General features: G+C 43.2%; 1 protein-coding gene across 1 annotated transcript in view; it reads right to left on the bottom strand.

Moving 5' to 3' along the window:
• Nucleotides 1–16,886, bottom strand: part of sptbn2 (spectrin, beta, non-erythrocytic 2) — a 184,752-nt gene that overhangs the window by 18,724 nt on the left and 149,142 nt on the right. Inside the window, 10 exon segments of the mRNA XM_080749170.1 lie at nucleotides 170–308; nucleotides 2,729–2,973; nucleotides 4,039–4,225; nucleotides 5,437–5,624; nucleotides 6,213–6,417; nucleotides 8,872–9,002; nucleotides 9,680–10,144; nucleotides 11,282–11,371; nucleotides 11,875–12,099; nucleotides 13,042–13,305. Coding sequence (XP_080605296.1) covers nucleotides 170–308; nucleotides 2,729–2,973; nucleotides 4,039–4,225; nucleotides 5,437–5,624; nucleotides 6,213–6,417; nucleotides 8,872–9,002; nucleotides 9,680–10,144; nucleotides 11,282–11,371; nucleotides 11,875–12,099; nucleotides 13,042–13,305 — 2,139 coding nt within the window.

Here is a 16,886-nt window from a genome sequence, read left to right as displayed (position 1 = left end):
ATTGACTATACTTTTTGTTCTGTTCTCAATTTTTGTTTAATAAAATAATCAATCAATCAATCAAAACCAGGGGTTCAGTGGCTTGCTCAAGGACTCTCTACCCTCTCAGAGTAACATGTGTACCTCATCAGATGCATAGTGGTTGTTATTGATCATATAGTTACTGTACCTCATCAGATGCATAGTGGTTGTTGTTGATCAGAGAGTGTCCCATGTCGGTGCAGGCGGTGAAGCTGTCTGCTCGGGCCTCGATCTCTGACTTGATGTCCTGGTGGTTGGCGATGACCAGACCTGCTGCTGACACATCTCTGGAGGACATGGAACACAAGAAACACAATGTCAGGAGCAGGACATGTAACACATTACACCTATACACATTATACTATTAAAAGCTCCTGGCTGTAAAACATTATGGAAACTTACTGAATTGTGTAATATTGTTATGAGAGAAAAATAAACTATATATTATTATTTGATTTGTATTAATTTGTTTACATAAAAAAAATATTATCTAGATAATTCCTTTATCTTTACTTTCCTCCGTCTTTGACAGATAGATAGAAAAGCTAAATGCCTAGTCAAGACAAGAGGGCAGTAGGTTCTCACACATGCCGGGAGGCGGAGACCCCCATCTTTCTCAAAATGTTTTGAAAATTATCAATCTAATGTCAGACATCCCAAGTCTCCCGGATGTTGCGGGAGTCTCCCGGAAATCAGCGTCTCCTCCCGCACACCCGCGAGTGGCACCGAACCTCCCGGAAATCCCGGCCGCTCCCGCAAATGCCTGCCATATCCGGCTGGATCCGGTCTAGAACTGGATCTGCGACCCGCGATGCAAATAAATGTATTCTCATTCGTCCTCTAACTGTCAATCTGACAAATGAATAATTGCCGATTCGCTGTGGGAGATGTGGGCGTCTATAAGTGACCAACCACTGGTCTCAGATGCAGAGACTGGGCTCTCATTAAGCGCGAAGGATATATTCAGCTCATAACAGTAAACAGACAGGTTTTGACAGCTGCTTAACCCATTTAGGCCTAACCTATAGAATAGGGCTAAATCAGAAATTAGCCTACAAAACAAATATGTTGCTACATACTGTACATGTACTGTAAGCCCCTCCCAAACAGCAAAATGTGTTCCCGGCCTGAATAGGTTAATATGAATAAAATAACAGTACTTTACAACTGTCGGTTCTTTTTTGCTGGACATACAACTGGACATACAACTGGACATACAACTGGACATATACAAGCTGCAGTGTGTCAGCCTGTGCGACGCACGGCAGCCTGCAGGCAGGCTGTTGTGTGTCTCTCACTGTGAGAGTGTCAGAACTTTCTCCCAAATAGGTAAGAAGACATCATGCTATAAATTAACCCAATTATATTAAGCCTAAAATGGTTCCGCCGCCGTGCAGAACCGTTTTTAACATTTTTTAACAATTTTTTACCGTAGAAAAATGAGTAAAATCCGAGAAAAAAACGCTATTTTTTCGAGAACGGGTGCATGCGTGCTGCGTGCATGTGCACAGGGGACCTCCCTGAAATGCTGATCTCAAAGTTGGGATGTCTGTAATGGTTCAAGTTGTTAAATTTTTACTGATTTTGCCGAGGACCCCCTGGAGAGTGAAGACCCCTCAAGGTCCCTTCTGGAGGTCTCCCCAGACCCCCCACCTCCCCCTTCCCTTTAGAACCAGCAGTATAAATAGTGATCAGTCAGCTGACCTGGGACTGTCGTGTGCGTCCATCTGCAGGTTGACCCCACAGTGTATAGAGGGTATAAAGGGGATATAAAGGTGGTATAAAGGGGTTTAAAGGCGGTATAGACCTGGGGCTGTCGTGTGCGTCCATCTGCAGGTTGACTCCACAGTGTATAGAGGGTATAAATGGGGTATAAAGGGGTATAAAGGGGGTATAATGCGGTATAAACAGGGTATAAACCTGGGGCTGTCGTGTGCGTCCATCTGCAGGTTGACTCCACAGTGTATAGAGGGTATAAATGGGGTATAAAGGGGTATAAAGGGGGTATAATGCGGTATAAACAGGGTATAAACCTGGGACTATCGTGTGCGTCCATCTGCAGGGTGACCCCGTCCATCCACAGTGTATACACAGAGCATATAAAGGGGTATAAAGGGGGTATAAAGGGGGTATAAAGGGTATAAAGGGGGTATAAAGGGTATAAAGGGGGTATAAAGGGGTATAAAGGGGTATAAACCTGGGACTATCGTGTGCGTCCATCTGCAGGGTGACCCCGTCCATCCACAGTGTATAGAGGGTATAAATGGGGTACAGTATAAAGGGGGTATAAAGGGGGTATAAAGGGGTATAAAGGGGGTATAAAGGGGTATAAAGGGGGTATAAAGGGGTATAAAGGGGGTATAATGCGGTATAAACAGGGTATAAACCTGGGACTATCGTGTGCGTCCATCTGCAGGGTGACCCCGTCCATCCACAGTGTATACACAGAGCATATAAAGGGGTATAAATGGTGTATAAAGGGGTATAAAGGGGGTATAAATGGTGTATAAAGGGGGTATAAAGGGTATAAAGGGTTATAAACCTGGGACTGTCGTGTGCGTCCATCTGCAGGGTGACCCCGTCCATCCACAGGGTATACACAGAGCATATAAAGGGGTATAAATGGTGTATAAAGGGGTATAAAGGGGGTATAAATGGTGTATAAAGGGGTATAAAGGGGGTATAAAGGGTATAAAGGGTTATAAACCTGGGACTGTCGTGTGCGTCCATCTGCAGGGTGACCCCGTCCATCCACAGCATGAGGTCTCGCACCATGTTGAAGAAGCGGAACTTCTCCACGGTGTCCAGCAGGAGGAGCCGTCGTGCGCGGCCAGCCTCCAGCAGAGCCTCCCAGGCAGAGGAGACGCTGTGCTCACTGCGCTGGATGTCCTCAGCCTTCTCCCCCGCATACGCCTTCTGGAGCCGCGCTGCGTCGTCCTGCACCTGGTTCACCTGCAGGGGGCCATGGAGAGCAGGAGGAGGAGGAGGAGAGGATCAGGCACATGCACACAGAGACATCAAATGGGGCTTGAGCCCCTGCCCTTTTATGTGCCTGTAAAAAGTGCCCTCTCCAGACTATGAATGCAGTTACTGTGGTGAAAGAAATGCAAATGCCCTCTCTTTCATCCAAATTCTCCTGGACTTCAGCATCTTATGTTGAAAGAATTGCCCTCTCTGTGTAGAAATCAAGCATCAAAAATAGCCGACCTCCAAGCTCACAACGCGTCGCAGTGTGAGCTTGGAGGTCTGCTATTTTAGAAATGTCAGCCCCTGCCTCTCTAACATTCTCTGCACGTCCCTGGTGGGAGATAACACCCTTCAAGGCAGTCTGACAGACATACAGACATATATTTCCTCCATGCCTTACCCCTTATACCTAAACTTCTTTGCCTTTTTTTACTATTTTGAAAAACGTTTAAAAATACTTTAAATAGCTGCGGAACTCACTATATATAAACAATGAGGATAACATAGTGTTCTCGCCTTTCAGGCGAGCCCACAATTAGTCAGTCAGAGGGGAAAGGGTGACGTCATAATATCGAGAAATATATAAGGGCCACGAGAGGGGTCGTCTGTGCCCGTAGCCAATCAGATGGGCATAAAACGAACGGGCATATGTACGAAGATCTTGAGGATTGGTGGATATTGGTGAGCCTCACATGACATTTTGGGAGAGTGTTTTCTGCAGGTGATTCAGTCCGAGCGTATCAAAGGGTGCGTTCGGAAATGCGCACCGGGTGTGGTTAGGGTTAGGGGTTAGGGTTAGGCATAGTTTTACTGAGGTTAGGGTTAGGGTAGGGTTTAGGCACTCACTACACTGAGCACACACCCGGTGCGCATTTCCGAACGCACCCTTTGATACACTCGGACTGAAACACCAGCAGAAAACACTCTCCCGTGACATGTTGTCCAACCACACTATAAATGGGCCAATCTCCATGATCATAATATCTTACTATAGAACCGGTGAAATGGGGAGCAAACCTCTAGTAATAACAAAAAAGCAGCTATGCTGACCTGTCCACAGAGAGCCTGGATGTCGTGCTCGTAGGCGTTGTGTTGGCGGTGTAGACTCTGCACGGTGTTCAGGTCTCTGCCCAGGTCAGAGGCCAGAGCCTGTCTCTTCTCCTTCACACGGCCCAGAGCCTCGCTGGCATCCTGGTGGAAACGATGGAGCTCATAGGAGGCAGCCAGCATCTGAGTCCTGGAGGAGGAGACACCAGAGGTCAGTGTGTGATCAGCTGAGAGCTGCAGCTATATTTTCAACATACTTTATATGTTGAAAATGAATTCCATTTGATGTTTTCATCCATTCAGGCCTAGAATTATTGAATGCTTTAACCAGTGAAAAATAGCAGATATACAAGTAGATCTACTATTTTTGAAAAATCGTGAAAATTAGAATTTTGACCCGATTCTATAAGTGTCTTTTGAATCCTTCTAAGATTTTTTTGAAAATCCTATGTTTTTTATGTCAGCAATCTGGCCAGCCATCGTCAAAGAAAAGGTCCTTTTCACTTAACTGGAGCTCATTTAGTCTGTTCTTGAGAGACTACTATGTCAGTGGTTCTCAAACCTTTTCATGTGAAGGACCCCCAGAATGATATTTATTTGGCCACGGACCCCCATTTCAAAATATCTAGTTCCAGGGACCACCCAGAAGCAAAATTTGAGTTACAAACGTTCGCTTTGAAAATACATTATATTCAAAGATTTTCACACATTTTCACGCTGTGAGCTTGTATATCTGCTATTTTTCACAGGTTAAAGCATTCAATAATTCTAGGCCTAAATGGGTTAATGTACTTTGTATGACGATTTGACGGTCCCTTTGGTTGATGTAATGCAAACACGTAACCCTGAGCCATTATGGGGAGATGATGGCCAGAGGTTGGAGTGGTTGTTTAATTATGAAGTCTTTAAGACGGCACGTTTTGTTTCTAGAGCCTGGAGTAGAAGCGAGCTTGGAGATCTGCTATTTTTGAGAAGTCTGGAGAATTTGTGCAAGTCTTTGAATATTTTTGACCCGATTCTACAGATGTCTTACAACTCTAAATCCTTCTAAGGTTTTTGAAAAACTCATGTTTCTATCATCAGTGGTTCTCATACAGTACCTTTTCATGTCAAGGACCCCCAAAATTATATGTATTTGGCCGCGGACCCCCATCTCAAAATATGTTTTTCCAGGGACCACCCCAGAAGCAAAGATTTGAGTTACAAAGGTTTGCTTTGAAAATGATATATTCAAAGATTTGCACAATTTTTCAAGAATAGCAGATATACAAGCTCATAGTGCGGCACTCAGTGCTGCGCTATGAGCTTGCAGATCTGCTATTTTTCAATAGCTAAAGTATAAAATAAGTCCAAGTCTTAAAGGTCTTAGAATAAAGAAAGATCAATCAAAGAGAGGTCAACCTGGTGTCCATCAGCTCCAGCAGGTCGGCCCAGGCCTCGTTCAGCCCGTCCTTCCACTCCGCTACGCTGGCGTTCTCTGGATGTCCCGACTCGATCAGGTCGTCTGCCAGGCTGTTCACCCCGTCCACCCGCTCCTGGCCGATGGTGCTGGTGTCCCGCGCAAACTCCCGGAACTTATCCCTCAACATCTGGAAACAGAAGAACATCAGAACTAATTACATCAGAACTTATCAAATCAGAACTTATCACATCAGAACTTATCAAATCAGAACTTATCCCTCAGCATCTGGAAACAGAAGAACACCAGAACTAATCATATCAGAAGATTATTATTAGAAGTATTAGATTATTATGAATCGACTACTATTTTTATATATTATTTTTTTCTGTATACTCATAGGGCTAAGTAAGTGGTTACTATTTTTAACAAACTTCCAAAATTGTTTTTTTTTTTTCTTCTTTTTTCCCCGCATTGCGATCTGCTAGTAGATGAAGCATAATAATAGTTCTACAATTTGGCACAAAGGTGTTCACTGTTTCACTGTTCACCATCAAGGCCTGCCAACAGAAACGTCAACTAAAACTAGACAAACTAAAACATTCCAGATTACTTAAATGGGAATTGTATGTCTAAAATCTACATCAAATCTGCGGTTAACATTAATCCTGTTCCTGGCTCACCCGGCTTGTGTACTATTTATTGTACTACAGTGTATAATATAAGTATTTCTCACCGTAACATGTTCATAGTCCTGTCCCAGCTCATATATACATACCGTAACATGTTCATAGTCCTGGCCCAGCTCGTGGGACCCGGCCACCACCTCCCTCTCAGCGATCCACTGCTCCAGGTCGTCCACCTCTCTCTTCAGCTGCGTCAGCCTCAGACGCTCCGCTAGACGGCCGCGCCGCTCCTCCGCCAGGTCCTTCAGCCCCGCGTACAGCTTGTCCACCTGGGCTTGCCGTAGGGTGATCCTCTCACTGTTAGACAGAAAGAGAGAGAGCAGTGGAGGAGAGAGGTTTAGATCAGGGGTTTCCAAAGTGGGTGCCGGCAGGGCACCCTGGGGTGCCGTGACGGCAGTCCAGGGGTGCCGCGAGATAATTTGATGATATTTGGAATTTATGTGGAAACTTTTGTATAATTTTAAACTTGAAGTACGAAGTTATTTTCAGTCAGTTCTAACCAAACTGGCTATTATGTCAACGTCCTTGCAACATAAATCTGGGGGAGAATAATGTAAAAAATGCCCTCATATGGAGGGCACATAATGTTTGCCCTCATATGGAGTTGAATTCTTTTGAATGTACGCAAATCTGATTTACTCAATAAAACACAAATTCATTCAGAGGTTGTCATCATCTTATAATAATTATAACAATAGTTAGAAAATACTGTTATGCTAAAGGTCATATTAAACATTTAAAATATGGCTTTGATTGATTGATTGATTGATTGATTGATTGATTGAAGACTTTATTAGAAGTTTGCATAGGAAAAGGTACAGTTTCATGACGGTACTGTTCACTGGTACAAGGTCTACTAAAAGGAGATCCTAGAAAAGACTAAGCTTATTTCCACAGGAAACCATTAATGCATATGATTATGAATATAATGTTGCAGTGCCTCGGATGAAAATAATATTTATAGGGGTGCCCTGAGAGCCAAAAAGGTTTGGGAACCCCTGGTTTAGATGACCAGCAGTGGAGGGAGAACCGGCGTGGAATAGCATGGCGTAGCCAGACTATCTCCACCAAGGGCCAAATAAAATGCACATGGATGTGTGGAGTTACAGTTTATACTGTGCTGGTAATTCATGTGAAGGAGGTTGTCATCTGCCTCATGACAGACATGTGTTCAGGCTCTATAGCTGCTCTCTGATATGGGGATTTAAGTGGATGCTTTCATTATGATTGTGTTAAGGAAAGCAGGGGGAAAAACTCTTTATTCTGATAATCACAATAATCTATATAACCATCAACAGTATATAGAGTATAATCTCCTGATTGGATAAGATTGGTAACCTGAAATGCATTTTCTGTTTACTAAAGAGCTGAACAAACACAATTATGTCACAACATAGAGCTACTTAACACTTATTTTACTTCAAAGAAGTCACTTAAAGTCACTCTGCATAAGAGCATCAGCTAAGTGAAAATACATAGGATTCTGTTGTGAATTGCCTGCATCTCATCAATGCAGGCAGCTCTACAGTAAATTACCAATAAAGGCCACTAGATGGTAATACAGTTTCATGAAAGTTCCTAAGTTCCAGTAACAGTTTGTATGTACTGTGGAAATAAATGCAACAGGATCTGAGCCTAACTCTAGGCTGTTCTCCTATCCTGTTCAGGTTCATTTCCTCATAGCTTTGTCTGAACGGTTTGAAGCTGAAAGAATTAATGATGACACCTTCATGTGTTTGTTTCCAGTTCAAACGGAGCTGAGCCAAGCAGACACAGCTATGGAGACATGAAGAGGAACGAGGAAACAGGGAACGCCACCCTCTGGAAACCTGAGACTACAGATATGCACAGAGCATTGTTTGGTTTGGTTTATTGTTTCACTGTCTGACGCGGCTGCATCCTATTGTCAGTGATGTGTCTTCTGCTGTCCTTAACAATGGTATCAGTGTTGTGTGTGCATTAGTTAGTCAGAATCAGCTTTATTATCACATCACAGGTTTACAGAAGTACAGAAATGTGTTTGTTTGTGTGACTTAGACATGTACAGACATCTGCAGTCTTACTGTGTATACTGTATATAACCCTTGATGTCCCATTTCAAAACGTCATACGTCCTTCCATTGGCAAGACTGTAGGTTTCCAGTGGAGTGGCAGAACATTGAGCTTGTAGATCAGCTATTTTTGCTATTTTTAAGACCTTCTCTGACTGACACACCCGCTGCCTTGGTGCAGTAGCGATAATAAGTCCTACTGGAAGCGGTATGTCTTCTTTCAAAATGTTTTGGGGCGTTATTTTGTCTTTCTCTGGTGTTGTTGGTGTTACTTCCATGATGTTTTCAAATCTATACACGCATAACAAGAATATGCCACTCGAATGTCTGTGCTAGTGTGTTTCTGTTATGTTTCCAATGGGACTACAGTTCAGTGCAGCAGTGACCCACCTTTCAGGAGCTGTAGCTCCGGACTCTATATAGCATTCAGAGCTTGTGTAATAGTTGTCTGGCTACGCAAGACTACTGGTGGTGACCTAACGTACCTCTCAGGGTGTTCAGGGTGTAATAACGTACCTCTCAGGGTGTTCAGGGTGTTAACGTACCTCTCAGGGTGTTCAGGGTGACATAACGTACCTCTCAGGGTGTTCAGGGTGACATAACGTACCTCTCAGGGTGTTCAGGGTGACATAACGTACCTCTCAGGGTGTTCAGGGTGACATAACGTACCTCTCAGGGTGTTCAGGGTGTAATAACGTACCTTTCAGGGTGTTCAGAGGAGACCATCAGGCGGCTGCTGTTGCTGAGCTGGTGGATGGTCTGAGCGTAGTCCTCCAAGGCCTGCTCCAGAACCTGGTGCTTCTTCACCATCACCAGAGCACTCTGCTCATCCTATCAACACAATAACACACTCTGCTCATCCTACAAGAACAACAGTTCTACCATGTTGTATACTCTAGTCAAACAGATGAGCTTCCTCTCTCTTTTTACTACAGTGAAAGCCAGTTACCTTTCCTTCTCCTCTGACATCATAAAGTAACAGTTATGACATCATAAAGTACAGTATCAGTTACCTTTCCTTCTCCTCTGACATCATAACGTAACAGTTATGACATCATAAAGTACAGTATCAGTTACCTTTCCTTCTCCTCTGACATCATAAAGTAACAATATTTCTTGACCCAAATGTCTCCTAAATCCTTTTTCGAAAAACGCATGTTTCTACGTCGGTGGTTCTCAAACTTTTTCATGCCAAGAAGGACCCCTAGAATTATATGTATTTGGCCAACGACCCCCGTCTCGGAATATTATGTATTATGACCCCGCCAGAAGCAAATATTCGAGGTACAAATGTTCACTTCAAAAAGATATATTCAAAGATTTGCACAAATTTTTATGATTTTTCAAAAATGGCAGATCTACAAGCTCACAGCGCAGCACTCGATGCCGCGCTGTGAGCTTGTAGATTCAATAGTTAAAGCATAACATAATTCCAGGTCTAAATGGTTACCTTGGCCTTCTCCTCTGACATCATACAGTAACAGTTATGACATCACAGTATCAGTTACCTTGGCCTTCTCCTCTGACATCATGTGCAGCTCCTGCTCTCCCATCCAGGCCTCGGCCTCAGCAGAGTCAGTGTAGAACTGCTGTGCTCGGTTGGCCTCCACCAGGCGGGCGTGGCGTTCGTCCGTCTCGGCGATGAGCTGCGCCCACAGCTCCTGCAGCTCCGCCAGGCGTCCCTCCAGCAGGGAGCGCCTGTCCCTGTCCACCCCGTCCCTGTCCCTGTCCCCGTCCACTCCGTCTCTGTCCCTGTCCCTGTCCACCCCGTCCCTGTCCCTGTCCCCGTCAACCCCGTCCCTGTCCCCGTCCACTCCGTCTCTGTCCCTGTCCCCGTCCACTCCGTCTCTGTCCCTGTCCCCGTCCACTCCGTCTCTGTCCCTGTCCTCGTCCTGTCCCCCGCTCTGTGTCCCGCTGCGTCTGTGGATGTCGTCGATGCGAGGCTGGTGGCCCTGGATCTCCTTCTGCAGCGTCTGGACCCACGCAGGGAGAGGAGAGACACGGAGAGGATTAGGGGTTGTGGTCCGGAAAACAGAGGAACCACACAGCTAACATCCAAGGAACCGAACAGGAATCGGTTCTGTCACATTTGTAAATGTTTATATTATTATTTCAAGGACTGCCATAACTCTGAGAGTGTACAGGGTCCATTTGGTTCCATTTGTACACTGTCAGAGTTACAGACCTGTAAGGGTCCATTTGGAACCTCCTCAAGTAACCCACTTTGAGAACCACTACAATAATATGTATGAAATGGTTAAGGAATCAGAACCGTTAAAACCCTACAGGATCCTAATCCTACACAGGAAACAGTGTCACCGGCTGTTATTTGTTTCTGTATTGTTTTGTTTAGGAGCCGACTTTCTGTTCGCCGTTCTGAGATGGGCAATGGCTGTTTGTTCAGATGAGACGTGAGAAGTGTAAAACATGTTCTACATGAATGTTGAGTATTTATTATTCACACAATAAAACAAACACGCTTTGAGCAGTGTGTGGTTTGGGTTGTACCAGTGCCACAGTGTGTGTTTGGGTTAGGGTTAGACTAGTGCATGGTGCAGGGCTGTACCTGGTTCTATTAAAACAAACACGTATTGACCAGTGCATGGTGCAGGGCTGTACCTGGTTCTATTAAAACAAACACATATTGACCAGTGCATGGTGCAGGGCAGTACCTGGTTCTATTAAAACAAACACATATTGACCAGTGTGCATGGTGCAGGGCAGTACCTGGTTCTATTAAAACAAACACATATTGACCAGTGTGCATGGTGCAGGGCTGTACCTGGTTCTATTAAAACAAACACATATTGACCAGTGTGCATGGTGCAGGGCTGTACCTGGTTCTATTAAAACAAACACATATTGACCAGTGTGCATGGTGCAGGGCAGTACCTGGTTCTATTAAAACAAACACATATTGACCAGTGTGCATAGTGCAGGGCAGTACCTGGTTCTATTAAAACAAACACATATTGACCAGTGTGCATGGTGCAGGGCAGTACCTGGTTCTATTAAAACAAACACATATTGACCAGTGTGCATGGTGCAGGGCAGTACCTGGTTCTATTAAAACAAACACATATTGACCAGTGCATGGTGCAGGGCAGTACCTGGTTCTTCTTGATGAGCAGCTGCACGGTGGGCAGGTCTTTACCGTGGTCTGTGGACGTAGCCAGAGGCATCCTCTCCTTCACCCACAGCTGGACAGGACAAGCACACACACACACACACACACACACACACACACACACACACACACACACACACACACACACACACACACACACACACACACACACACACACACACACACACACACACACACACACACACACACACACACACACACAGGCTGGATGAACAACTGGCAGAAGAACACACACCTGATAAACAACTGATACAGATGGAAACTGATATGAAAAATATATAAATATAGCATCGTTATGATCACTCTTTTCCTGTGATGAATGATGATACAGATTCTTATTTTGTTATGTGATGTGTGTGCATCACACAATGTTAATGTTATATTGACTGGATTCTGCAACATGTGAACAGCACTGTGCAGTGTGCACAGCAAGTATCTTCTTCTTCAACTACTCTCAGATTTAAATTACTCTCAGATTTAAATATATGTATGAAAAATTACCTTTTATATCAGATATAAAACAAATATTTTTTTTCCTGGAGTGATGCTACTCACGATCTCATCCTCCAGGTCCCTGTTGAACTGGTGAGCCTCCTTGGAGGCCAGCAGTCGTTGTCTCCTGGCCTGCAGGGGTTCCTGCAGCCTGGAGAAGCTGTCCTCCACCCTCCTCTGCTGCCCGTCCACCTCCGTCAGCCCCGCCTCCTCCTGGCTCAGGGCCAGGGCCTGGGACTGGAGGGACTGCACCTCCTTCTCACGAACCTCCATCTGGTGCTCCAGCATCTGAGGACGGGTTTATCAATGACAGACTAGTTAATGACCAGGTTTAGACAGCATCTGAGGACGGGTTTATTAAAGACAGACTAGTTAATGACCAGGTTTAGACAGCATCTGAGGACGGGTTCATTAAAGACAGACTAGTTAATGACCAGGTTTAGACTCGGGGAGAACCCCGTCTAGCAGTTCTCTGATGTGCTCTCTAGTGAGAGTTAGCAGACATTAGGGATATATCCGGTGGTTTCTACCGTGTGGAAAACCTGGTGAGGCCAGGGTTGGCGCTGGTTAGTCGTCAGGACAGAAACACCATTAACCAAGATTAGCAGAGTGTAAATTGTAAATTGTAGATCGTAAATGGTAAATTGTAAATGATGTATTGTGGACGCTGTCTTCACCTGGTGCTTCTTGAGCAGAATGTTAACACTGGTCAGGTCCTTGTAGTATATATAGTGTTAGTAGTACAGTATAGTGTTAGTAGTACAGTATAGTGTTAGTTAGTATAGTGTTAGTAGTATAGTGTTAGTTAGTATAGTGTTAGTAGTACCTGGTGTTTCTTGAGCAGTATGTTAACGCTGGTCAGGTCCTTGTAGTATATATATATAGTGTTAGTAGTACAGTATAGTGTTAGTATAGTGTTAGTAGTACCTGGTGTTTCTTGAGCAGTATGTTAACGCTGGTCAGGTCCTTGTAGTATATATATATAGTGTTAGTAGTACAGTATAGTGTTAGTATAGTGTTAGTAGTACCTGGTGCTTCTTGAGCAGTATGTTAACGCTGGTCAGGTCCTTGTAGTATATATATATAGTGTTAGTAGTACAGTATAGTGTTAGTATAGTGTTAGTAGTACCTGGTGCTTCTTGAGCAGTATGTTAACGCTGGTCAGGTCCTTGTAGTATATATATATAGTGTTAGTAGTACAGTATAGTGTTAGTATAGTGTTAGTAGTACCTGGTGCTTATTGAGCAGGATGTTAACACTGGTCAGGTCCTTTCCGTAGTCGTCGCTGCTCAGCTGTCCTCCCAGGTTCTTCAGCCACACGTCCAGAGCAGAGCAGCTCTGGGTGAACAGCTCTGCCCGGTTGGCATCGAACAGGCACTGGGCCTTGGTCTGGGTGGTGCCCTCTAGCTCCTCCCACTGGCGCTGCAGCTCCGCCAGGGTCTGCTGCACCACAGGCTCTAGTTCTGGCTTCTCCTGCACCAGAACCTGGCCCTCCTGGAGACATTACGGGTACACATTATTGTGTATCATTATTTTATGCTTTAACTATTGAAAAACAGCAGATATACAAGCTCACAGCGCGGCACCGAGTGCTGCGCTGCGAGCTTGTAGATCTGCTATTTTTGAAGAATCGCGAAAATTAGGAATTTTGACACGATTCTATAAGTGTCTTTTGAATCCTTCTAGGTTTTTTTTTTTTTTTTTGAAAACCCTATGTTTCTATGTCAGCAATCTGACCAGCCATCGTCAAAGAAAAGGTCCTTTTCACTTGAACTGGAGCTCAGTTAGTCTGTTCTTCTTGAGAGACTACTATGTCAGTGGTCCTCAAACCTTTTCATGTCAAGGACCCCCAAGATGATATGTATTTGGCCACGGACCCGCATCTCAAAATATTTAGTTCCAGAGACCACCCCAGAAGCAAAGTTTGAGTTACAAACGTTCGCTTTAAAAATACATATATTCAAAGATTTGCACACATTTTCACGACTTTTTCAGAAAATAGCAGATCTACAAGCTCGCAGCGCGGCACTCGGTGCCGCGCTGTGAGCTTGTATATCTGCTGTTTTTCTATAGCTAAAGCGTTCAATAATTCTAGGCCTAAATGGGTTAACATAATAACATTATTACCACTGTATCTAACACTACTGTATCTACGGTATGTAACCCTAACCACCGGCTCCAGTTCTGTCTTCTCCTGCACCAGAGCCTGGCCCTCCTGAAGAGATGATTAACATTATATTCACCTTTATAAGTTTATATTACCTTAACATATCTACAGTATGTAACTTGTAACCCTAACCCTAAGCAGAGCCAGGGTCAGCTGGACCACCGGCTCCAGCTCCAGATTCTCCTGCATGGTGACCAGATGCCCCCCTTTGCGTGGGACAGTCGCACTTTTCCATGACTTTTCATGCGTCCCACAAATTGAGACGCTGTCCCACATTGTGACTGCCAGGCTCCAGTAATAATCAATGTGCAGGTGTTGATAGGTGAGCAAGCTAGACTGGTAGGGGTGTAACGATATAGTAACTGTATCGAAATATCGTTTTTAACTTAAACAATCGAAGTATATCGAAATGAAAACAGCTAAAATCGAATCGTATCGTTTTATTTTGTATCGTATCGAATCGGCAGTGCAAAGAATCGATTGTATCGATACTACCTACTTGGGCATTTTATTTAGCATTTTTAAGAAAAAATAAATAAAAGGAGGGGTTTAATTACTTTTCCTTTCCATATAGCTACACTGGTCTATCGATAAATGTGCATAATCTCTGTGTTCATGTCAAGGTGCAGGTTTGTCAATATACAATGTCCATGTATTTGACAGATAATCACTGTGTTTACTTATTTATGTCCATAATAATACATGTTTCCCTTAAAAACCTGCACTATCCACACCTTTCACACAGATTTAATGTCTTTGCTAAATAGTTACTATATCGATTTTAAATCATTGAATCGAATCGTATCGTATCGCCATGAATGAACCAATATCTTCCATGTATCGTATCGTCAACCATGTATCGTGATATGTATCGAATCGCTATTAAAATGTATTGTTACACCCTTATAGACTGGACCACACTGGACACGTACAGCACTTCTAAAGCAGAACGTGAATAAATGATAGGGTAGGATATCCTCCTAACAGTTGGCTTTCCATTGTACATCTTTATCGTTGTCTCTTTTCCTGCAAGATGTTTTTAAGCCTGTTGAGAAATAGCCCCAGGCTACAGCAGGTCACTAAAAAACACATGGGCAGTATATCAAATGACCTCAAAGCACTTATAGGAGTGGTTGAAAATGAACTGTACTGTACTTCTGTCCCTCAAATGAACAGTTTGGAGCTGGTCACCCTACCAAGCCTGGCCCTCCTGAAGGATCATATGGACCATCATCTGGACCTTTATCTAACCCCAATGTATCTACAGTGAAGGATCACAAGACCACACTTATTTATTCACCTTTATCTAACCCTAATGTATAAACCTAACCCTATCAACTCTATGTAACCCTATCCCTAACCAGAGCCACGCAGGCACCACATGGACCATGATCACAGCTGTTCATTTATCTTTTTATTCACCTTTATCTTGGCAATTACCTTTTTATTATTTTTTTATTCAGGGTAATTATAGTGAGCACTCGACCAATCCTACCCTTTCCAGCTTCTATAAAACCAAGGCTTTCCTCAGAATACCTGACCATAAAACTAAAGCTAAGCAGATCCAACACTGAGGAACAGATTTGGATAGTGGGACTGTAACTATATCTTATGTATGTATGACTATATCCAGGTACTGTACCTTATGTATTTATGACTATATCCAGGTACTGTACCTTATGTATTTAGACAGCTAGTGTACCTTATGTATTTAGACAGCTAGTGTACCTTATGTATTTAGACAGCTAGTGTACCTTATGTATTTAGACAGCTAGTGTACCTTATGTATTTAGACAGCTAGTGTACCTTATGTATTTAGACAGCTAGTGTACCTTATGTATTTAGACAGCTAGTGTACCTTATGTATTTAGACAGCTACTGTACCTTATGTATTTAGACAGCTAGTGTACCTTATGTATTTAGACAGCTACTGTACCTTATGTATTTAGACAGCTACTGTACCTTATGTATTTAGACAGCTAGTGTACCTTATGTATTTAGACAGCTAGTGTACCTTATGTATTTAGACAGCTAGTGTACCTTATGTATTTAGACAGCTACTGTACCTTATGTATTTAGACAGCTAGTATACCTTATGTATTTAGACAGCTAGTGTACCTTATGTATTTAGACAGCTAGTGTACCTTATGTATTTAGACAGCTAGTGTACCTTATGTATTTAGACAGCTAGTGTACCTTATGTATTTAGACAGCTAGTGTACCTTATGTATTTAGACAGCTAGTGTACCTTATGTATTTAGACAGCTAGTGTACCTTATGTATTTAGACAGCTAGTGTACCTTATGTATTTAGACAGCTAGTGTACCTTATGTATTTAGACAGCTAGTGTACCTTATGTATTTAGACAGCTACTGTACCTTATGTATTTAGACAGCTACTGTACCTTATGTATTTAGACAGCTAGTGTACCTTATGTATTTAGACAGCTACTGTACCTTATGTATTTAGACAGCTAGTGTACCTTATGTATTTAGACAGCTAGTGTACCTTATGTATTTAGACAGCTAGTGTACCTTATGTATTTAGACAGCTAGTGTACCTTATGTATTTAGACAGCTAGTGTACCTTATGTATTTAGACAGCTAGTGTACCTTGTGTATTTAGACAGCTAGTGTACCTTATGTATTTAGACAGCTAGTGTACCTTATGTATTTAGACAGCTAGTGTACCTTATGTATTTAGACAGCTAGTGTACCTTATGTATTTAGACAGCTACTGTACCTTATGTATTTAGACAGCTAGTGTACCTTATGTATTTAGACAGCTAGTGTACCTTATGTATTTAGACAGCTAGTGTACCTTATGTATTTAGACAGCTAGTGTACCTTATGTATTTAGACAGCTACTGTACCTTATGTATTTAGACAGCTAGTGTACCTTATGTATT

This window comes from Nannobrachium achirus, assembly GCF_963921795.1.
Source record: "Nannobrachium achirus genome assembly, chromosome: 19".
Taxonomy (NCBI): Eukaryota; Metazoa; Chordata; class Actinopteri; order Myctophiformes; family Myctophidae; genus Nannobrachium; species Nannobrachium achirus.
Note: the sequence above shows the minus strand (reverse complement) of the source record. Positions and strands in the feature narration are given on the sequence as shown.